This window comes from Rana temporaria, chromosome 8, assembly GCF_905171775.1.
Source record: "Rana temporaria chromosome 8, aRanTem1.1, whole genome shotgun sequence".
Classification (NCBI taxonomy): Eukaryota; Metazoa; Chordata; class Amphibia; order Anura; family Ranidae; genus Rana; species Rana temporaria.
The window spans coordinates 84,857,252-84,882,337 of NC_053496.1; the positions used below are offsets into that span (position 1 = coordinate 84,857,252).

At 43.3% G+C, this 25,086-nt stretch overlaps 1 protein-coding gene across 2 annotated transcripts in view; it reads left to right on the forward strand.

Annotated features, from left to right (window-relative positions):
- HECTD2 (HECT domain E3 ubiquitin protein ligase 2) overlaps positions 1-25,086 on the forward strand; it is a 105,706-nt gene that overhangs the window by 61,506 nt on the left and 19,114 nt on the right. For both annotated transcript variants that reach the window (XM_040362129.1, XM_040362130.1), the window contains exons 5-13: positions 2,211-2,300; positions 7,089-7,153; positions 8,541-8,586; positions 8,681-8,790; positions 10,688-10,836; positions 13,565-13,688; positions 19,343-19,439; positions 21,932-22,039; positions 23,274-23,406. In XM_040362129.1, the coding sequence (XP_040218063.1) occupies positions 2,211-2,300; positions 7,089-7,153; positions 8,541-8,586; positions 8,681-8,790; positions 10,688-10,836; positions 13,565-13,688; positions 19,343-19,439; positions 21,932-22,039; positions 23,274-23,406 (922 nt within the window). The remainder of the gene's footprint in view (positions 1-2,210; positions 2,301-7,088; positions 7,154-8,540; positions 8,587-8,680; positions 8,791-10,687; positions 10,837-13,564; positions 13,689-19,342; positions 19,440-21,931; positions 22,040-23,273; positions 23,407-25,086) is intronic.

Sequence of the window (25,086 nt, forward strand, 5' to 3'; positions counted from 1 at the left end):
AAACACTAAGTTGGAGATTTACTAAAACTGGTGCACACAGAATCTTGTGCTGGCCCACACTTGTTCATAGTAACCAGTCAGCTTCTAGGTTTCATTGGCAAAGCTTAATTCAACAAGCTGAAGTTAGAAGCTGATTGGTTAGTATGCACAGCTGCACCAAATTCTGGCTGTTCCTGTTTTAGTAAATCACTCTAAGATTTACGCATTTGGGTTATAACAATTTACTCAGTGTAAAAAATGTTTTATATACAACCTCATCTGGTATGTATTTGGGTAATATGTAACCTAATATGTAATTTAGATTTTTGTTTAAATCAACCTGATGACAATTTTTTTGTGATTAGTAATAAGTGCAGTGGGTCATTATTTGTGCACACAATGGTCATATGCACATCCCTTCTATAGTATGCTGCATGGGTATCAGGTATTAGAGTGCATGTTTGCATTCTATTCTAAGACAACTCAATAAAAGTATAAAATGATTACATCTCCAATCTTATTACTAAGTTTACATTGCAAACATGGAGCGTGGTTACATTTTCAGGGAATCTTTAATCTCCTAGTAAGCCCCTAATGCATCTTACTTACAGATTCCACTTTCCTCTGTCCTTTAAAGGATGGACAGTAAGATATCTCCCTCAAGTTAGGTACTTTATTACCATAGGCAGGGTCAAATCATTCCAGTCATTGCAACAAACTGATCTCTCTTTTGCTACTCCCAAATAAAGCATTGTTTTACAATCCAGTATTCAAAAACCTGATAACTATTTACAGCTTATATTTTTGAGTGCCAATGTGACTCTGTGTTTCGTGCACCAGGGATGATCTCACTACTCTATTCTGCACTCCTTTCTCTTCCTTCACAACAGCTTCCTACCTATTTGCGTCCTGGAACCGAGACCTAGGTCTAGACTTGGATGAACAGGAAAGGTCTCTGATAAGAGAAGCAACTGAATCATGTTCCCAAAATGTTTTGGCAGTTGAAACCAATTATGAAGTTCTAACAAGTTGGTACTTAATGCCTTCTAGAATTTCACATTGGGTGCCAGGTTATCAACTGCTCTGTTTTAGGGGGTGCGGACAAATGGGAACTTTACTCCACAAATGTTGGACATGCGCTATAGTACGCCAATTTTGGCTACAAGTATTCCTGCTGATCTCTGACCTACTAGATTCCTCTATCCCTTTTTTGGCCCAATATGCTTAACTAAATCCTAAACCTACCACCTTTCCTAAAATTGCTTGGAACTTCTCCATGTCCTGACAGTCGCTAAGAAAACAATTGCAAAAGCCTGGAAATCACTGATTCTCTTCCTAACCGAAACCAAAGACAGAATCAACATTAGAAAAATGAAGTCAAATTGACTGGAAAAATGACTAAACTCCTGGCTAGCTGGCAACACTGGAGCTCCAAATTTCTTCCTGGTGGCTTCAACCGGAGCCTTCTGTAACTCTAAATGGGGAAGGGTAACGCTCCTCCTCTTTTTAAATCCCCCCCCACTCTGTCCACCCTCCACTCCCTCTTCCTTTTCCCTTTCCTCTGTCCATTTTGCGCAGGCCAACTCTCTGTCAGCACTCCCTTCTGCGGTGGACAATATTTGCATCTATACCGTCTTTCTAGCACTTGGGCCACCATCTAACTAGTTTTCTGAACTGAGGGATACACTTTACTCTCTTTGTAGTACATTATAGGTAATAATTTTTTGTATCGCCAATATATCATCCCCAATAACTTGTTAATATCAGCGATACTATTCTACTGTTTCTATTCTTTCTGTTAGCTCTCAAATATGCGTGTCATCCTCTCACTGCTCAATTCATTGTCAATTTGTATCTATTGGTCTGTAATATCTTAATAAACAAAGTAGAAAGCATAAAGTAGAAAAGTATAAAATAGTTATATTTTGTGACTTCATATCACCCTGTCTTAAAGCAATATACTGCCTATTAATTAGGCCAGGGATTTTCTCTTCGGTGTTGGTAATTAGTAGCTATAATTTTGCACATTGTAGGATGCAACACTAAATAGACACCGATATTGCAAATGAAAAATAATATTGCTTCACATATACACTGAAATGTAATGGTCAGTAATCTCATCCCTACCATTTGAAAATAAATGTAGTTTGCATTCAAATACAGGACATTTGTAACATTTATAAAAATAAAGCTTATCCTCCAGTAGTAAGCTATTATTTTTCTTTTCACAGAGAGATGTAAATACTTCTGTCAACACTGTTGAGGATTCTAGAATTAATACAAAATTTTTAAACACTGTCTATGATGCCTTATTAAATACTGTAAGTATGAGAATTTTAACAATTTCAGTTTTTTGTACCTTTACATTTATTGACTAGTTATTTTCCTGGGATGGGAAGCTTAGCCAGTACCTGCTGCAGGATTCATCTGTGTGAATCGATGTAACTGCATGTACAATTAAAATATATACCGATCCCTCGACCTGTGCAGTAGTACAGAAATGTGGTCTTGCCCCAGTAGCATTGACAGCTGGAACAGACATACAGGATATGCTATGTGATAATTATGATTATGTCTCATTTACCATAAACTGAATGATCCTCATTGCAATGAATGAATGAATGAATGAAAAACTTATATAGCGCGGCACATGCGAACTGAATCGCTTCTGGGCGCTAGTTGTTCGTGTCTCATGACATCAGAAGAGTAGAGTTTTGATCTGTCTTCTGAAAGTCAGGTGGTTCTCCTCCAACCGAACGCTGGTTGGTAAAGCGTTCCATAGTCTCGGACCCTGAAAAGCAAACCTTCTTTCTCCTTTGGACTTGTATTTGGTTTTTGGTACCTTGACCAGATTTTGGTCGGTGGATCGCAGAACGCGATTAGAATTGTAAGGTTCTATCTTGTCGCAAAGATATTGCGGCGCCTTCCCATGGATGCACTTATGTGTCAGGCAGAGTGCTTTAAATACAATTCTGTCTTTTACTGGCAACCAGTGAAGGGTTCTCAGCGAAGGTGAGATTGATTCCCATGTCCTTTTCCCAGTCACCAGTCTGGCGGCCGTATTCTGAACGACTTGCAGACGAGCGATTTGGTACTTTGGGAGCCCGAGGTAAAGGGCATTTGCATAGTCCAGTCTGGAATTCACGATTGTTCCCACCACGACTGCTACGTCTTCTTTGGGGATAAATGGAATAAGTCTGCGTAGTAGGCGCAACAAATGGTGCGATCCGCTGACTACTGACCCTATTTGTGCGTCCATTGTCATGAAGGTGTCAAAAATGACTCCTAGACTTTTGACTTTGGAGCTAGGGGTGATGATTTGGCCCAGAATGGGCGGCGGTGTCCAGGTTGTTGCCAGTTGACTCTTTCGGCTAGCGTGAAACATAAGAAGTTCTGTTTTGGAACTGTTGAGTTTAAGATAACTCTTAGTCATCCAGTTTTCTATCGAAGAGAGACATATCTCTAAACTGGGATGATGATCCTTTTTGTTGCAGATACGAAAATACAATTGCGTATCGTCTGCATAAGAGTGATAAAGTAGTTCTTGGCTACTGATAATATCAAAGAGAGGGCGAAGATAGATGTTGAACAGTACCGGTGACAGGGGGGATCCTTGGGGGACTCCACATGGCACCGTGCGTTTTTCCGACGTGAAAGATCCCAGTTTCACTGTTTGTGATCGGTTTTCAAGAAAGGAGGAAAACCATGGTAAATCACCTTCTGCGATTCTGGCTACCTTGGCCAGTCGCATCAGTAACATTTTGTGGTCTACTGTGTCAAAGGCTGCGCTTAGGTCCAGCAGAACCAGGAGACAGGATTCTCCCTCGTCTGCGGCCTCGAGGGCATCGTCCCATATTTTGAGTAAGGCCGTTTCTGTCCCGTGTCCGGGACGGAAACCTGATTGAAATGGATCGAGTAGATTGTGGGTATCCAGATGCTGTTGCAGCTGTTGTACCACTATTTTCTCCATTATCTTGGAGAGAATATTTAGGCCTGTTATGGGGCGGCGGTGAGTTGGGTCCTTGGGATCCAAGTTAGGTTTTTTCAAGATGGGCTGGATTGTGCCCTCTTTCAGCAGGGATGGCACTATGCCTTCCTTAAATGACTGATTTATAAGCTGTGTGATGGGAGGCGCCAGAATGTCGGCGCATTCCTTCAGCAGCTTGGTGGGAATGATGTCATTGGGTGCTGTGCTGTTCCGCAACGCACCAATGATATTTTTGGTGGTATCGATGGAGATGGGTTCCAGAGTGAACTTTGTTGATTGTAGAAGGTTTCTGTTGGTGTTTTGTGGTTGATTGAAGAGGGGGCTGAGGGGGGTATTATTTTGCAGAATACTTACCCGGATTCTTTCGATTTTGTCGATGAAGAAATCCGATAGTTCATTACAGAACTCTTGGGTGTCTGAATTGGGAACTTCAAGACATCCCGGATTCATGGTCTGGGTGACCATCTTGAAGAGTTCTCGGGGGCGGTTCATGGCGCTGTTAATCGTCATAGAAAAATGATGTTTCTTGGCTTTGAAGATTTCTTTATGATATTGTGTTGTTATTGCCTTGTAGATGATGAGGTGATCTTCTGAAGGGCTTCTTTTCCAGGCGGCTTCCGCCCTTCTGCGCTCTTGCTTCAGTAGGGACAGCTGGTTGTCCCTACTGAACCAGCCGGACTTTTTTTTCCGGATGCGGACTTTGCGTTTCGGTGCTACTAAGTCGGCTGACTGTAGTAGGGCTGCATTTATGGCATCCAGTGTATCTGAGGCTGCTAACTGAGGATGAATAGTTTTGATTCGGTTTCCCAAGGTAGATTTGAAGAGTTCCGAATGGAGCTTCTTCTGAGATCTAGCCCAGTGTATTGTCACCGGCTTGGGTGCTTTTATCACTGGGGGAATTTTGGAAATTATGAAACTAATTGCATGGTGGTCTGTCCATGGCAAAGGTTCATTTCCCAAAATGTTTATTTTCAGATTTTGTCTGAAAATTAGGTCGAGTGTGTGACCTGAAGCATGCGTGGGTCCGCATATAAGTTGCTGTAGCCCTAATCCCTCCAGGTGATCGATGCAGGCATCCGCAATGGGATCCTGTGAGGAGTTGGCCCACAGATTAAAGTCCCCGAGCAGCAAAAGATGTTTGCTGTTAAGGGTATAAGTGGATATGAACTCCGTTAATGATGGTAGAAGCTGCGATTTTGGCCCAGGTGGCCTATAGCAGAGGAGAATGTGAACAGTCTCCTGGGGGTTAGTTTGAAGTTGAAGAGCAAGGGTTTCCATAAATGGAAGAGGATTTTGAAGGACCGGCTTAGTGATTGCAATATGAAACTTATGGATCACCGCCAGGCCTCCTCCTCTTTGCCCTATTCTGTTTTCCGTTATAATTCGATAATTTTCTGGCACCAATTCTCCGAGAATGGTGTTGCAGTCGTCTGAAAGCCAGCTTTCTGTAATAAAGAGGCAGTCTAGATCGTTTTGTAGTAAAAAATCGTGGATTTCTGATCGGTGTTTTACTGCCGATCTTGTGTTGATCAAAGCACATGATATGTGCTTGCGCTGGGTTAAATGGTTGAAGTTTTTGATGGTCGATCGTTGATCGAATCTCAAAAGTTGGTCTATTTTTAAGGCCTTTTTGGTGACGGCTGGTAATACTGTTGCAATAGAGGGAAGATTCGCTGAATCCTCTCGCTTGGCCTTGGTCCAGAGGAAGGCAAAAAAACCCTGGCAGTGCTAAGCCAATGTGCTGCCGCAGGGAAAAAATTCCTTCCTGATCCCTGAAAGGCGATCGGACGAAACCCTGGATCAAGTACTGTTTGGAATGGGGGGGGGGGGGGGGAAGGGGGGGAAGAAGGGTGTCACTGTAGCTGAGGAGTACCAAGATGGCCGCCGACCGGGCCACAGGCCTCAGGTTTGGGGGCTGTTTGGCTTGGTGGGTATGACCTGGTTGTTAATCCAGGGGAGGATGGGATCCTCCAGGGATAGGGGGATGATCCCTGACAATTCCAGGAAAATTTCCAGGCTGTCAGTGCTCCTTTTTGCGGCGCGCCGCGGCTGAAGCCGCAGTCTTTCCTAATTGCGGCGGCCGCGAATAAGGCCTGGTCTGGCGCGGATGCGGGAAAGAGCCGCAGATCGCCAGAAAAAAGCGCTGCTATGCGCGGCGGGTGGCCGGGGTGATTATGGGTGACTGATTGGGGTGCATGCGGCTCTAAGAGAAGGTAAACAGCCGCAATTTGGATCGCTGGAGTGGCTGTCCTGAAAAGGACGGTCACTAGCGATTCCTGGGGGTGGAAAGATGGCCCTGAAAGACAGGGTCTTACCTGAAGAGAGGGGCCCACGAAGGGAAGGAAGGAGCCGGTCCTATGGGCTGCAAGTTGATTCATGCAGCAAAGATTGTAGGAGCCTGCCTGCCTGTCTGCGGTATCCAGCTGGCTATCTGTCTGGTCCCTGGAGAGAGCAGACTCGTCGGGAAGCGTCCTACTCCCTCACTGAACTGACACTGACTGATTATCCAGCTAAGCCTTGTCAGCTGTTGACCAATATAGTGTGTGTGGAGTAAAAACATAAACCCCCCTATTAGCTCAAAGCACTAAAACCCTTCTCTTCAACCCAAGACTTACAGCAATCCATTATTAGTGAAGTAGGGTCTGTGTAAATGGTAACTGGCAATATATTGATATAACATAGCATATATTGTACATTCATTTCTGCAGTATAATGACCTTATTTACTGTATTTATTTTGCTATAGTTTGTGTAATTTACTTTGGGGATGCATTTTCACTTATGTTACTCTATACTAGATCTAGGGATATAGGAAGATAAAGGATATGGAAATATCACATTTTCCTGTCAAGTTACAATTTCTCCTACCCCTCCTACCTACCAAGCTTGGCTGGTAATTTAATGCGATGGATGGTATAACTGACCACCCTAGAAGAAGGTGACTCCAAGATCAACTTTTAACAGGAAGTTTAGGATGTTCATATAATGTCAGCTGTCTATGCCTATGGAGAGCTACTGTTTATTCTGGCATATAGCTTTTACTGAAGGTAACTTTGCATCATGTGCTTACTTCGCCTTATCCTGTCATTTCCTAACTCCCAAAACCATTTTCTTTTTACCAGGCTCAAGATATCCAGAAAACAGTGCTAAAAGGGATTATTAACAGTCTTTTAAGAGAATGGAAAGGGTAAGATAAATTCACTGTCTATTCCTTAAAATAAAACATTAAGATTTTTTCAGCTGCCTTTTTGTGGTTATTAAATTATAGGTATAGCCATACCTTTTTTATGATTAAAGTAGTAATGGTAGGAATGGTATAAACTCCTGTCTTTTTTCCTACATCAGACATTTTTCCCATCACTTTCTATTCCAAAGGCCCAATACAAAGTGAGAAGAAAAGCCCTCTTGGACAGTACTCAATGCAACAGAAGTTCTCATTGATACATTTTACATTTCCCCCCCTTTGGATTTGAAAAAAAATAAAAATGTTATAAACCTCTACGGTTTGTTGCAGTGTACATCCAAATTAATTCTCCACAGTTTGTGTCCTAATGTCACAGAGATAAAAAGTGCCGTTACTAAATCCTATATCCCACTGAGATGGAAAGACCCCCCCACACACACACACACACACTATTCCCATGTGGATGCAGAAAGTAGTAGAAATCGGGTCTATGGAGAATGGTGTACTTTCTTCCCACAATAAACAAAAAAAACGTATAAAAAAAAAAAACATGGCTCTACTGGACTGCTTTCCTGTTCTCAGAAGAGAGCAAGGCCCTCTTTCATGGACATGGTTCCATAGGGAACCATAGATGCAGGAGACTCGCCTAGAGGTCCACACAAGAACTCTCTCTAACAACTATTGATTCAGTATGCATATATCATATATATATATATATATATATATATATAATTTTTATGGCTGAGAAATCTGTAAACTAAGTTCTCCTCCGTGAGTTTAAAGCGGTGTTCCACCCAAAAGTGGAACTTCCGCTCATCTGATTGACAGGTATCCTTTCCCACTTCCAGGAGTCCAGGGCGCAGCCCGTAATGTCATCACTGGGGCTTCCTCTCCCGGCCGTCCGCCAGTAGGAGAGAGGAGCGGGCCTCGCGCATGTGCATTAGGGTTCCTAACGTGAAGCCGAAAGGCTACACTGCCAGGTTCCCTTACTAGCAGCGGCGCGGGAGCACCTGACAGCTGATGGAAACATCATCTGCGGTGCAGATATCACTGGACTCCAGGACAGGTAAGTGTCCTATTGTTAAAAGCCGGCAGCTGCAGTATGTGTAGTTACTGGCTTTTATTTTATCTATTTTTTTTGGGCGGAACACCGCTCTAAAATAAAGAATTTGCAAAAAGTGCTGTTACTTACTGACAGCAAGAAGACCCTGAATGATGTTCTAATGCTTCCTTACACTATTAAAACCATTTTTTTCAGTGTTCAATTAATGTCATAAATGTCTGTAAGAAAATATTGACAATGAAGAAGTTTGCTTTTTTTTTTATGATGTTTTTGAACCATTAAATATTTTGCTGTACAGGACTCTAACATTTCAACATGTTTTATTAGGCCAAGAACAAAGGATGACCTTCGAGCCTATTTTATTCTAACACAGGTCAGAAGATTTTGACTAGTTCCTAATTTATTTAATGTTTTTTTAGAAAGCAGGATGTTTTCGTTTCTAACTTGTCTATAATTGTACTTTTAAGAATCCACAGTTCAGCAGCACTTCTACTTATGTCATCTACGCACATCTGCTTAGACAAATCACCACACTGTCAGACGCGGACCACAATTTGTTAATACATTGGTTCAAAAAGTAAGGACATTTCTCATATTTCAAGTCAACGTCAGTCAATGTTGTTTTTTTTTGTTGGTTGGTGGGGGCGGGGGGAGTTATTAAGGTCTTTATGAATGTCCCAGCTCCAGATTATTCTTGCTTCTAGTCACCTTTTAAACAGCTACAGGTGTTCGCATTCACTCAACTTGCCTTAAATATGCCTTAAACATTTTAAACAATATTTCTTGCCTTTTGGATGTTTGTTTGGAGCACACTTCTGGGCATTTGAAATGAGGGGAAACGGCATCAGTCCCCACTGACAAAGAAAGGCACGCCCCAATATCATACAACAGTGAAGTCAAGCTTCTAGATCTTTAATATTGTGATAATCTGATAATGATTTAATAATGAAATTTGCTAGCATAGTACAGATGGGTAATTACTACCTATAGCCCACACTAGGCTAATACACACGTTGTTCAGCTCAATACACTGGGCCATAGCCCTTAACTGGCGATCCTCTACTGTGCAATGGTCCCAAATTATGAATCGCATGCAGACCATCAAGCTATCAGAACACATTCATCACACCCTATTTGACACTATGGACACATATGATAGAAAATGGAAACCATGGGATCTTTCCCTGCTGATTAATTGAACTACAAATTGATATGATTGGCCTTTTATTTATCGTCAACTTCACTAGGTTTTTATGCCTCTACAATAGATTATTAGTGATTGTATTATACTTCACTTAGAATGTTCCCCTACCTTCTACTGCTACCCATATATTACGATGTTGTATACTGCTCCCTTCTTTATATGTATATTTCTTGCCAATGTATGCATAAATTGTACTGAGACTTATTTTTTTTCAATAAACCGTTTGTAAACAAAAAAAAAAAAAAAAAGAGACGTTACGTAAGACTTTTTCAGTCCTGGAAATTTTAGAAAGGAGCATTTAAATGGATGAGCGTCAATTTTAATATGCAGCATTGAATGGGAATAGGTAATACATATGAAGTTGGTGTTATTACAATTTGACTGCTAAAGTGGAAATACATTTGAGGACAAACACCATTGAATAGTTTGTGTATGTAATCTGTATCCAGTCCAGCAGCCAGTACATATGCTTTTTTTTTACCAGTGACATCCACTTCTGAAGGTTATCCCCCCCCCAAAATCATTTTCGATTTGAGCAGTCCAAGATTTGAGTTATTCTGCTCAATTTAGTAGAACAGTATGTCTAGGAACCAGACATAGAAGAAGGGGATGGAGGAAGGCTAAAACAGGATTAGACCTGCAGGCAGAGTTCTCCCTAGTATTTCAAACCAGCAATCTGTTTATCATTTCCATGGCTATACTCTACTACCATTCTGGACACAGAGGAATAACCATCTCTGGTTGGATTTGTTGTATTGAATTACATGAAAAACACAGATCAAAGGGGTTGTAAAGGTTTGTTTTTTTCACCTTAATGCATCCTATGCATCCAGCCATTGGCTCGCACTGCTGTCAATCACATCCAATGATGTGCCGGGGGGTGGGGCCGAGTGATACAGTCAGCGGCTATAGCCGCTGGCTGTATCACGGGAGCACACCAGCAAGAACTAACTCCCATAGGGAGGAGCCGAGACAGCCGCCGAGAGACCCCAGAAGACCAGTATTGGGGCCACTGTGTGCAAAATGAGCTGCACAGTGGAGGTAAGTATAACATGTTTGTTTTTGTTTGTTTTTTAAATGGGAAACTTTAGTGTTCCTTTAATGTACAAAGGATTTACTAACTTCAGCACAATTGCTTATTTATTTTCTAGCATTAGTAGTTAATTAATTAATTTCCTATTTAAAGCTGAGGTTTAAAGTTTTCTGTTTGAAAAATATAAATGAATTTGGGAGGGCTAAATGCAGTTTTTTGTTGTTGTTTTTTTGCTAGGATGTCACCAAAACGTTTCAAGCAATTGGTTGACCGATTGTTACAGTTTATATCCTTGCGCCTCTTTCCTGCAAAGCCTGAAGAGTTTCCATCGGTAGCAAAATGCACTTGGTGGATTCCATCTGCAACCAAAGTGCTAGCTTTGCTAAGTAAGTTAAAACAAAAATATGATTTGCTGGTCCTAGGACTGCTGCTAGTTAACATATGTTTTCTAATGTGTGTTTTCACCAAGAAGTGATTCTTTTGGTAGATGCCATCTTCTTGAATTATTTCAATTCTTACTTCCTGCAGCAATAATGAAGGGTTCTCATTGTTGAATATTTAGTTTACATTAAAGAATAATGTACGAAAGCAGCATTTCTCAATAGTAAAGCTAGGCATGAATTGGGTTACTCTGATAGGGAGAGACAATTGTTTTTTCTTGTCAGGCCAGCGTTTACCCATGACTAAAATAGGTTTTAATTGGACAGACCCTTTAATTATTCTTCGTCCAGATGGTCTTGCAGTGCTTGCAATTACATTTCCATATATATGATTACCACGAGAAAAAAAATCATACAACTTGAAAACCATGTAATTGCGAGGTGGAAATGAACGCTTCTTATTCTTTAGCCACTTAATTTCAGGACACTTTCTCCCCCTTCTTGCCCATGCCAATTTTCAGATTTTAGCGCTGTCACACTTTGAATGGCAATTATTCATTCATGCAACACTGTTTCCAATTTTTTCATCATTTAGCTGTCTTTTGGTGGTATTTAGTGACCACTGGGATTTTATTTTTTGCTATACACAAAAAAGATACAGAAAAAAGTTTTTCTTCGTTTCTGTTTGCAAATCAATATTTTTCGGCCAAAAGTTATTCTGCTACATTTCTTTGGTAGATATAACCCAAATCTGTATATTGTTTAATTTGTGTAAAAGCTATACACTTTACAAACTGGTATATATATTTGAAAATTGATCAATACTGATGGCCTGTCTCATTTCTTGAGTGGGAGGAAGGCATATGATGTTCTCCCAGGATAACGATTCCTTCCTGGCCAAAGTATTATAATAGGACAGGAGGAAGGTGTTTAAAGATAAGCCTTTCTACACATTTTGAAGATCAGACTTTCAGCCTATTGTAATCAGTCAAGCAAAATATTTCTGTCTGCACTTAAATATATACCAATGATTTGAATGCATGGGCCTTTATTTAAAATTACCAAGGATGGCCATACAAAGCTAACAGTTTTCTACCTAGGCTGCCTGGTCTGCAGCAAATTTGACCATACATGGCGGATGAACAGATATGACATATGGGCAGTTAGTGCAGATGCTGAATGGCCATATTATACATGAGACTTTGAAATATTGTGTAGCGCCCCCTTACTTTCAGTATGGGCACTACGCTAAAGTTAGTGGGGAATGGGAGAGTTATTTTGCTCCCATTCATAATATGTTAAATTTGGGCTGCTGTCATTCCTGAACTGTCCTGTAGGTCAGTCTGCGCGCCAGGGGTGCCGATCCCACCACTGGGCGACAGTAAGTGCTAGAGGGGTTCTGGCAGAGCCACTTTTCCACAGCAGCCAATTAGAGGAGTTTTCCCTCGCGGGGCATGCTGGGGGAGAGTATATCTGTGGCAGACGCCATTTTTGTTGGTTCTTCGCGGGTTACAGGTTACAGGTGCGGAACCCACCTTTGGGGTGTGTGCATCCAACGGACCCCGGCGATATGGCCTACCAGGCCGGGGTCGCATGCTACTCGGAGCTCCATATTGCTGAAAGGGGCCCCAGTGACTCGCTGAGTCCCTGGCTCTATTGAGGAGATCCCAGGCTGTATGCCGTTCGGTGGGGGTCGGCTTGAGGCGAACCCAGAGGCAGGTTGTTCAATAGGGCTTGAACGAACCATCGGGGATCTGGTGACCGGAACATTGACAGGTACGTTTCAACTGTCACCCGGTGACCCTGACTTAATTTACTGGGAGGATTCGCTCAATCCATTCAGCTCATCCAAGTACTAGGCCTGTGGCATAGGTCCATAGAGCCAGGTCTGTGGCAGAGGCCTGTTCCTCCCAGCAACCTAAAGTGACACTTCGGCTGCCAGGCTCGTGGCAGGAGTCTGTCCGGGGGGCACTTCACCCACTCTGGCTAGAGTGGCGACGAACTGTATCTACTACTACTGAGAGCAGGATTGCTCTTTCTCATATCCAGGCCTGATACTGCAAAGTTCTCTATCGCTTCATCAACCCTTTCTCTACCTCATGTTGATGTTGGTCATGTTGGGCCGAGAATAAAGCATTCAGAAAATCTTCATTTATTGTCTGGACATTCGCTCACTAATCTACTCATCCACTTCACCCCTAGACAACGGTAAGAGGTAACTTAATATGCCGATCCCAACAACAATCAGCGGCTCCTGAGGGGGTAGCACTACAATTGCATACATGTACTGATATGATGTTCGAATGGGCACATCAATCATGTTAACTAGTTGGATATCTGTTGGACTTCATATAATCTACATGGTCACCTTGTTTTCTAAACTAGACAGAGATATAGGCTTTCTGGGGAGCACTGAGGAACTAATGTTGGCCATAAATGACCTGGTCCAGTCTGGTGCTAAGGCAAATATTGGGTCCTATAGGGACATCCTTGGGAAACCTTGAGAATGTACGACTCTTCTCTTTTGTTACTGAGAGCAGATATGAGAATGGTCAACAGCGTGTGCTCTGCTTCAGATCATTGGGTAGCTTATTGTCCTGGCACTATAGAGGCGACAAACTTCTCTATTTTTGGTAGATATATATAGTATCTGTCTATGGCCAGTCTTAGACACAGTATTCTACAATGCCTAAATTTATATTATTGCCACTGAGATTTTGTTTTGCTCCCACAGATGCTGCAAACTCTCTTTGCAATCCACCAATTATCCCTTACACCGACTTCTATAATTCCACTTTGGATCATATTGATCTTATGGAAGACTATCAGACCTGGCAGTTTTATGGCAACACTCACAGGTGAGTATTTAAATTGAACCAGTCTTAATTTTTGCTATGAATTCCAATTATTGTTTGTCATGAAAATATTAACAGATATAGGGGTCCATTTACAATGTTTACATCCAACATCCAAGCTTGTCATCCAAGTTTCACAAAATGTTCATCCAATATTCATCAATTTTTCTAATAATGTTTTATGTGAAAAATGTTTGAATCTTGGGTGAAAATCATATGAATCATGGGTGAAAACATTGATAAATATACCCTATAGTAATTAAGAAACATTCATGCAAGTGTTTGTTACCCATAGCATAAAAGATGTCTATTGTTTTTATTAATGAACGGTTGATAATCAAAGTGAAAAAATGATGCAGCAAGCTAGTCTATTTTGCTGAAATTTAATTGCAGCAACTCAAAATGGTACTCAGTAGTTTGTATGGCCCCCATGTGCTTGTATGCATGCTGACAACTTTGGGGCATGCTCCTAATGAGACAACGGTGGTGTATTATTTTTTTCAACAGAAGGCATATTTATTGATACAATCAAACGGGTACAGGTTTATGCTTCCAGGTGATACAGCACAGGACAATATAACGTTTGGTGTATTTTGTTATAACTTTAGAAGACCCCAGCTTGTACTAGGCAAATAGGATATTCACTTTGCAAGAGAATTCCTCTTTAGCTTAGTGAATGAGGTAACGCTCTGCTGACTTCTATGCCCAGTCACACACAAGCAAAAATATTGCGTTTTTCTTGCACATTATTCGATGTTCTTGAAGAAAGAGAAAATTACCCCTAGGGGCTTTGTGCTGCAGCAAAAAATGAAAATGTACCAATTGAATAAAAAAGTATAAATTTATTTAATATAGTGTTCCAAAAAAGCCCCGAAACAGGGACTCAAGATATGAGCTTTGTATAAAAACATATATCAATACAGAACAAGTAAGATCACACAATGGTAATAAATACAGACATAACAGTACTGTGAGTATGCAGGTGCTATTCGATGTTCTGTTCAAATTGAATTTTTACTGTATTCACTAAGCTAAGGAGAAATTTCCTTACAAAGTAAACTGCCTATTTGCCTTTAATGAATTATCTTTAATGTCGGGCAAGCCAAGAGTATGATTAGTTATGGGTATGCACATATGATTATGCAGCTTAATAGGCACCAGAAAAGACCTGGAAATGCACACTGAGCATATCAGACAAACACCCTCCCCTTACCTGCAACAGAAATCTGTGTATGAACACTTGCACTGAGGGGCTTGGCTGTTACTATACTCAAAAAACATAGGGCACTGCAGTTTGATGATAGGAAGCAACATTTTCACCTACATACAAGACAGAGCTGCCATTGTACACTTTGAATGGCACCCAATGCATATATACACTTCTCAAAACTTTACAGAACACTTTGAAAACATATCAGATCTCAATAGAGAAAAATGTCATGCTGTCATATGGACTGGGTAATTTGTTAGGAATGAAAGAATGCCACATCATTTCATGGAAATGAAAATTATCAACCTACAGAGGGCTGAATTCAAAGACACCCCAAAAATCTAAGTGAAAAAATGATGCAACGGGCTAGTCCATTTTGCTGAAATTTCATTGCAGCAAATCAAAATGGTACTCGGTTTGTATGGCCCCACATGCTTGTATGCATGCTTGATAAAGTCGGGGCATGCTCCTAATGAGACGACAGATGATGTCCTGGGTTATTTCCACCCCGATCTGGACCAGGGCATCACTAAGCTCCTGAACAGACTGAGGTGCAACCTGGCAGCGTCAGATCGACCAAAACATAATGTCCCAGAGGTGTTCTATTGGATTTAGGTCAGGCGAGCATGGGGGCCATTCAGTGGTTATCATTTCCTTTATCCTCCATGAACTGGCTGCATGCTCTTGCCACATGAGGCTGGGCATTGTTGTGCACCAGGAGAAACCCAGGACCCACTGCATAGCGTAGGGTCTGACAATGGGTCCAAGGATTTCATCCTGATACCTAATGACAGTCAGGGTGCCATTGTCTAGCCTTTAGAGGTCTGTGTGTCCCTCCATGGATATGCCTCCCCAGACCATCACTGACTCACCACCAAACCAGTCATACTGAATGATGTTACAGGCAGCATGATGTTATGCCTTCTGCAGACCCTTTCACGTCTGTCACATGTGCTCAGGGTGAACCTGCTCTCATCTGTGAAAAGCACAGGGTGCTAGTGGCGGACCTGGCAATTCTGGTGCTCAATGGCAAATGGCCAATCAAGCTCCATGGTGCCAGGCAGTGAGCACAAGGCCCACTAGAGGACTTTGGGCCCTCAGGTCACCCTCATGAATATAAACAAAAAAGTCAGTGCTACTACCATACATCACATGGAAAGCAGAGCTCCTGGGTGCTGAAACGCGTCAACCTTTCCTATTTGCGTTTGTCTACTGTGGCTTGTCAATATATGCGTCAATTGTTTAAGAGCAATGACCGGAGTGCGGATCATCTTTTCCTCACCCTCATGAAGTCTGTTTCTGATTGTTTGGTCAGACATTCACACCGGTGGCCTGCTGGAGGTCATTTTGTAGGCCTCTGGCAGTGCTCAACTTGTTCCTCCCTGCACAAACGAGCACACTGGTCCAGCTGATGGGTTAAGGACATTCTACGGCCCTGTCCAGCTCTCCTAGAATCTCCTCCATGCTCTTGAGACTGTGCTGGAAGACACAGCAAACCATCTGGCAATGGCACATACAGTAGGTGTTTGTGATATTGTGCTTTTAGCACGACAGCGTCGCGCTGATACTCAGCGACATGGTGCCGAGATCTCGCCGACACCTCGCACTCACTGGAATAGTGACAGCACATCCCAGCAAGCGCGTCATAGAAGCGACGGGAGATCCGACTTGGATTCCCGCCAATTCTACACGTGTGCGGCGTTTGTTATGAATCCTGAGGGGGAAGTCCCCGCCGGATTTTAAATAAAAATCCGGCATGGGTCCCCCCTCAGGAGCATACCAGGCCCTTAGGTCTGTTATGGGTTGTAAGGAGAGCCCCCCCTACGCCGAAAAAAACGGCGTAGGGGGTCCCCCTACAAGCCATACCAGACCCGTATCCAAAGCACGCTACCCGACAGGCCAGGAAAGGAGTGGGGACGAGCGAGCGCCCCCCCCCCCTCCTGAGCCGTACCAGGCTGCATGCCCTCAACATGGGGGGGTTGGGTGCTCTGGGGCAGGGGGGCGCACTGCGGCCCCCCCACCTCAGAGCACCCTGTCCCCATGTTGATGAGGACAGGGCCCCTTCCCAACAACCCTGGCCGTTGGTTGTCGGGGTATGCGGGCGGGAGGCTTATCGGAATCTGGGAGCCCCCTTTAATAAGGGGGCCCCCAGATACCGGCCCCCCACCCTAAGTGAATGAGTATGGGGTACATCGTACCCCTACCCATTCACCTGCAAGAAAAGTGGTAAAAACACAAATAAACCACACAGTGTATTAAAATATTTTATTAGTCTGCTCCGGAGGCCGCCCCCTGTCTTCTTTATTAGCTCTTTTACCAGGGGGGGCTTCTTTGACGTCTTCGGGTGGGTGGGGGCCGCCGTCTGGTTCTCTTCCACCGCCGGGGGGGGGGTGGCTTTTAAAAAAGCCCCCACCCCCCCCGGCGGGTTTCCTCCGGCGTCTTCGGCGGGGCTCTTCTTCTTCCGCTATCCCGACGGGTCTTCTCCGCTATCCGGGGGGTCTTCTCAACTCTCCGGGGTTCTCCTTCTGTCTTCGCCGCTCTCCATTGTTGACTCGTCGCACCCCGGTTCTTCGTCTCGCAGTCCGGTCCCTTCTTCCGTGCTGTACGTCTTCTTCTCCTTCCGTGCTGTGATGAGTTCTTCTTCCGCGCTGTGACGTCATGTTCTTCACGTCTCTCCTTCTCCCGATGTTGACACGTCGCCTTTCCTCTCTGCAATGACGGGTGCGCGGGTGCATCGGACCTATATAGGCCTCACAGTCCCATCATGCTCTGTACCTACCCATGTGATACCTACCCACGTGGGTAGGTATCACATGGGTAGGTACAGAGCATGATGGGACTGTGAGGCCTATATAGGTCCGATGCAAGGCGCGCATCCGTCATTTCAGCGAGAAGGACCGGCGTGTCAACATCGGGAGAAGAAGAGAAGTGAAGAACATGACGTCACAGCACGGAAGAAGAACTCATCACAGCACGGAAGGAGAAGACGTACAGCACGGAAGAAGGGACCGGACTGCGAGACGAAGAACCGGGGTGCGACGAGTCAACAGCGGAGAGCGGCGAATATAGAAGGAGACCCCCCGGATAGCGGAGAAGACCCGTCGGGATAGCGGAAGAAGAAGAGCCCCGCCGAAGACGCCGGAGGAAACCCGCCGGGGGGGTGGGGGCTTTTTTAAAAGCCACCCCCCCCCCCGGCGGTGGAAGAGAACCAGACGGCGGCCCCCATCCACCCGAAGACGTCAAAGAAGAAGCCCCCCCTGGTAAAAGAGCTAATAAAGAAGACAGGGGGCGGCCTCCGGAGCAGACTAATAAAATATTTTAATACACTGTGTGGTTTATTTGTGTTTTTACCACTTTTCTTGCAGGTGAATGGGTAGGGGTACGATGTACCCCATACTCATTCACTTAGGGTGGGGGGCCGGTATCTGGGGGCCCCCTTATTAAAGGGGGCTCCCAGATTCCGATAAGCCTCCCGCCCGCATACCCCGACAACCAACGGCCAGGGTTGTCGGGAAGGGGCCCTGTCCTCATCAACATGGGGACAGGGTGCTCTGAGGTGGGGGGGCCGCAGTGCGCCCCCCTGCCCCAGAGCACCCAACCCCCCCATGTTGAGGGCATGCAGCCTGGTACGGCTCAGGAGGGGGGGGGGGCGCTCGCTCGTCCCCACTCCCTTCCTGGCTGGCCGGGTAGCGTGCTTTGGATACGGGTCTGGTATGGCTTGTAGGGGGACCCCCTACGCCGTTTTTTTCGGCGTAGGGGGGGCTCTCCTTACAACCCATAACAGACCTAAGGGCCCGGTATGCTCCTGAGGGGGAACCCATGCCGGATTTTTATTTAAAATCCGGCGGGGACTTCCCCCTCAGGATTCATAACAAACGCCGCACACGTGTAGAATTGGCGGGAATCCAAGTCAGATCTCCCGTCGCTTCTATGACGGCTCTGTCTCCATCGCGGCAAGCCAGCTCGGCGCTGGCTCCCGCGATGGGGCTCGTAGGTGCTCAATCTCGCCGAGAAAGAGAGCGAGATTGACACAAAATCGGGTTCACCTACTGTATTAATGTGCCATCCTGGAGGAGTTGGACTGCCTGTGCAACTTCTATAGGGTCCAGGTATCGCCTCGTGCTGCCAGTAGTTTGCACAAGTGTGAACCCGGGCTCACTGACTTGATGCTATCCTCGGATTAAAAAGTGCTCCTTTGATTTTTTTGAGCAGTGTATTTTGTAATAATCCAGGACAAATGCACTTCGTCTAATTGTACATTGAGGCTCAGTAAGGCCCAATTCCAGGCACAAGGTTTTTTAAACTTTTGAAGACCTTTTAACATTTGCTACAGTTGTTACTTTTCAACAGTCCATGATGCCAAATATAAAATCTAAACAGAAATGCAATTCGACAATGCTAATTAAGGTTTGGGTATAATATTTAACAATCTATTTATGTTTTGTAGGTTTTCATTTTGTCAGTTTCCTTTTGTCCTCTCCATTGCTGCAAAAAAAGTCATCATTCAGAAGGACTCCGAGCAACAGATGATCAGCATTGCAAGAGTAAGTCAGTCTTTGTTAGTCTTAATACATCATTTTGAAATTATCTTTCATGTAAGACTTTAGAGCCCAACCATTTTGCTATGGTTCACTGGTGAGCTTGAGCTATAGTGCTATTCATTTTGAATAGTAACTCTACAGCACACATACATTGCAATGAGTAATGTACGTTGAAGTGCATTGCGTTACCAAAAATGCAGCAGGTACATTTATAAACCCATATTCATTTGACAGCTAATTCAAATAAATAGCCTGCCTTAACTTAATACGTGTTAATGCAGTTGTGTTATATGTACTGCAGCCGATTGCCCTGGGGTGAATGGCTTCTTTAAAAAATGTTTTTGGAATTGCAAGCTCTCCGATTGGACCGTGTGTGCGTTTTTGGACTTTTTGCTCCAGCAAGCAGAAGCTGCTCAGAAAGTTCAATGAAACTTGCCTATGTTAGCCTCAGTTTCCAAGAGGCCTGAGCTACCTTCAAGAGCAGTAATGATCTAATCATTAGAATTAGCGATGCTTACATTTTATGATACTCTTTTGATCTGATGGGAGTCAGACAGTTAAGAAATCTGAGCATGATTTATGAAATGTAGGATTCACCACTGATTAGACAAATCTGTATTCATACATTGTACACAGGAGAAAAAAAATGTGCAAGTTTTTCTATTTGTGATTCAATTGCTCATCACAAAATAACTGACAGACAATCCACTGCGGAAAGAAATAAGCTTTGTCTTGTTTTTTTATTTTATTTAGAAAACCTATTAACAAATGTGCTAAATTTCCAATGTTATTTGTGATTCCCATTATAAAAAATGTATTTAATTGAGAATTTTAGCACCCCCCATTATGGGCACATTGTACAAAGCAAAGTGCTGTAATGTGTAGCAACCAGATACACTTGTTAATATTTAAAGGGCCAATTTTAACAAAAACCTTCCCATAAGAATATACAGTATGTGCCTTGGCAGTCTCAAAGCTACCAATAAAATGATACGTCTTAAGGCCCGTACGCATGATCGATATTCCAACAACAGTTTTCCGTGTTTTGGCGGATTATCCGACCGTTTGTATGCTCCATCGGACAATTGTTATCGGAATTTCCGACAACAAATGTTGGCTGTGCATGCTCTCAAATTGTCCAACAACAAATGTGTTCCGTCGGATTATCTGATCATGTTTACACAAATCTGTCGGACTAAAATCCAAAGTACAAACACGCATGCATAGCAGAAGTTGCCCAAAGGGTGGCGGTAAAGAGTTGAAAACCCACGTTGTTTGGTGTATGTTGGCTGAAAATGTTCTGCCATCTGTATGCAGAACAAGTTCACGGACTAAGCCTTTCAGGCAAAAATCCACGGATTTGTCCGAATGGAAGTCCGATCGTGTGTATGAGGCTTTAACCTCTCCCCCAGCAGCTACTTTACATAACGGTATATAGGAAGGTGAGGGGTGATGCGAATAGTACCACACAGAGAGCAAATAGACACTTCCAGAAGAGGAGTGGGATATAATGTGCAAGGAGGGAAGGAGCTGTGCTAGGGAATTGACTCTTTCTGGAGTAGTCACATTTTCTAGCAAGTTAAAGGCACATTGCAAATGATTAAAAACACTTTTCTATCAAGGAAAAACACTGAGGGCCAGATCCACAGACAGAGTACGCCGGCGTATCTACTGATACGCCGGCGTACTTTCAAATTACCCGCGTCGTATCTTTAGTTTGAATCCTCAAACCAAGATACGACGGTATCTGGGTTAGATCCGACAGGTGTACGTCCTCGTACGCCTTCGGATCTAAGGTGCAATACTTCGGCGTCCGCTGGGTGGCGTTCACGTTGTTTTCCGCGTCGGGTATGCAAATTAGCTATTTGCGACGATCCACGAACATACGTGTGGCCGTCGCATTCTCTTACGTCGTCTCTAGTCTGCTTTTTCCGGCGTATAGTTAAAGCTGCTATTTTGCGGCGTATAGTTAGACTTGCCATGTTAAGTATGGCCGTCGTTCCCGCGTCGAAATTTGAATTTTTTTTTTTTTGCGTAAGTCGTCCGTGAATCGGGATGGATGTAATTCACGACTAAGTTAAAAAAAATGACATCGTTGCGACGTCATTTGGCACAATGCACGGCGGGAAATTTAGAAACAGAGCATGCGCAGTTCATTCGGCATTTAAATGAAACACACCCCCTAATCTCTGAATTCCGCCGCCAGAAATACACTACGGCGCCGTAACTTACGGCGCAAAATCTTTGAGGATTCGAAAGAACGCTAGGTAAGGTACGGCGGCATAGCGTATCTCTGATACGCTACGCCGATCTATTTCTATGTGGATCTGGCCCTGAATGTACTCATTGAAAATATTTGATTTTTGTGCAGTTACCAGCAGTTCTTTTTATTAGGTTGATGGAAGGGCCTACAACCAAAGATTAAGTTGGGTATAGTAGATTTCTAGAAATAAAAATCGAATTATTTCTTAACTTGTCTTTTTTTTTTTTTGCAGCAAAGCCTTGTGGATAAAGTAGCTAGGCGGCAAAAGCCAGATATGAATATGTTGTTTCTTAATATTAAAGTGAGACGGCTACAATTGGTCAGTGATTCGCTTGACGAGGTATTATTTTTCAATAACATTATCCTTGGTTAGATAAAATGACAGGTTATAGGAGCTCAGATTTTAACATATTATTTACAAACTAAGCCAGAAAAAGCATTGTGTGCCCAACTACTGTGTGACTTGTTATTTGTATGAACAAGATACTGCAATAGCTATTTAAAGCAGTATGAAACCCAAAAGCAAACATTTATTATATTGCAGCTTACCAATTCCTAGATTTGATGGCTGTATTATTCCTTTTTTAGTCTTTCTTCTATTTTCATCTTTTGATTTAGCCAGTAAGTCTGTTGTTTTTCAACAGAAAAGCTCTCTTGTACCGTGTTTCCCAGAAAATAAGACCGTACATTACATGGTAAGACCTACCCCGAAAATAAGCCCTACTGTGTCTTTTGTTGCCAAAATTAATATAAGACCCGGGCTTATTTTCGGAGAAACACGGTAGTTACAGGGATGAGGCAGATCCTTTAACACTGGCAGGGGTGCCTAACATTACCAGCTTTTATTTATGTGAACCCTTATCCCAAAAGATAAAGAAAAGAAGTCTTGCTGTAACTGCTGGCAAAGTATTAGAAGTCTGGCTTCAATTTAAACATGTATTTACTGTAAATATGTTACTACATCTAAAGCTGGCTACACATTATACAATCTTCTTGTATAATTTTACATTAGATTTACCAAAACCATATAATATGAGGTCAAACCTAAACACTTTCAAATTGTATGCAATCAGGCCGGCCCTTGCACTACATAATTGAAGTCTAAAGGAAATTGAACATAAAAATTGTATAATGTGTAGCCAGCTTAAAGTGGAATTTCACCCTAAAGTGGAACTTCCGCTCATCGTATTCCCCCCCCCCCCTCCAGTGCCACAATTGGCACCTTTCCGGGGGGAGGGGGGACAGGATACCTGTCTTTGACAGGTTTCCTTTCCCACTTCCGGGAGTCCGGCCGCGGCAGTGACGTCACTGCGGAGCCCCCTCCTCCCCTGGACCCCTCCTCCTGTTGCCTCCTGAACCCTTGTTTTAACCATTGAAAGCCTGCTGTACTATGTGAGCATGTAGCAGCTTTTTCAATTAACACAAAGGTATAGGAGATTTTGTTGTAGTACTGCAGTTTCTATTTATGTTATATGTATGTATTCATATGTTTTACTAAGCCCATATTTTCTTTAAACTGATAAAAATAACTCTGGTATAACTTATTAAGGGGTTACACTACTTTGTTTTTCCAGCTCACAAGAAAACGGGCAGACCTGAAGAAAAAGCTGAAGGTTACTTTTGTTGGGGAAGCTGGTCTTGACATGGGTGGCCTGACTAAGGAGTGGTTTCTCCTGCTAATCAGACAAATTTTCCATCCTGACTATGGTAAGTCCAGGACTACTTTTTAGTGTCCCAACAGGGAGAAATCCCTTATATTTCAATGGATAGATAAGGAAGGCTGAAGTGATTTGTTTGCTAAAAAATATCGAAGTGCAAATAGTGCAATATACATATATTCAAAATTCAGTAAGTACCTGTGCAATAAAATAAATGATTTCGAGCAAAGTCCAAATCAGTCCTTTAAACTACAGAAGTTACTTCAAAGCGCCCAAAAGAAAATCCATAGATTTGGAAATGCTAACTATCAATCTTCATTCAGGGATTCTTACTTCAGGCAAACAACTCTACCACCACCGGAGTCCCCCCAGTAGAAAAAAACTGAATTGATGAGGCAATTTAACTGAATAAGATGATCAAAAAACACTTTATAATCCAATCCAACTCTTGGGGCCAGATCCACGAAGCGCATCGCTTCTTTACGGCCGGCGTAGTGTATCTCACTTATTTTTCCAATAAGGGATAAAGGGAGATGTGACCAGGCTTTTAGCCTCTGTTTACACCACTGAAGAACTGGGGACACGTTAAGTTGTCTAAAATCCTTAGTGTTGAAAGAAATATTAATCCCTAAATATTTAATAGTCGTTGCCTATTGCAAAGGGGAATTGGGATCAGCCAGCCTTCTAGCCTCCCGATCGTTCTTCCAGCTCTATAATTGAAAGCCTGTACCTCAGCACAGACAGGAAACTGGAGGAAGAGTCTGCAGGAGCCTGGCATTGTACCTGCGATCCCCTGATCCACTGATTGCAGGTACAATGCTTTACAGATTATGAAAAAAACAATAATACATTTAAAAAAATTCATTAAAAAAATAAATTTCAAGGTGAATTTAGCCTTAAAATTGTGATAATAAACTGTGTTATCCTATGAGATCTCCCTACTGATGCTGTGTCCAATACCCCCAACATAAATGCTAACACACACATACATGAAGACTCTCCTACTGCAGTCTCTAATGGAACCTGAATGAACCATTGAGAAGAAAAGGCAAGGCTTCACATAATAGCTGAATGCAGGGTAAGGGAAAATAAAAAAACAGAGGGCGCCTCCAGGTTAAACGTTTAAAAAGCTTGTTTAATACACAGACAACAGTGTTAACTTACGTAGTAAAATCTTAAAATCCAGTATGGAAATTTACTCATTCAATGCTGGGGGGGGGCGGGTAGAAGGGACGTCGATCCGGGCTAGTTGTTTATGCTGATCTTGCTCTCTGGTTGCTCTCCTAAGCCTGTCAGTCCTTTTGCTGTGAAAACAGCTGGTCCGGAGGGATAGTGGAAACGAGGCCCGGAGCTCAGCGTAGGCCGCGGTGACGTCACCAAATGCGACGACGTTTCAAAGCTGGCGCCGTCGGATGACCTAGCGCGCTTCTTTCTCAAGCATGGCCATGCTTGAGAAAGAAGCGCGCTAGGTCATCCGACGGCGCCAGCTTTGAAACGTCGTCGCATTTGGTGACGTCACCGCGGCCTACGCTGAGCTCCGGGCCTCGTTTCCACTATCCCTCCGGACCAGCTGTTTTCACAGCAAAAGGACTGACAGGCTTAAGAGAGCAACCAGAGAGCAAGATCAGCATAAACAACTAGCCCGGATCGACGTCCCTTCTACCCGCCCCCCCCAGCATTGAATGAGTAAATTTCCATACTGGATTTTAAGATTTTACTACGTAAGTTA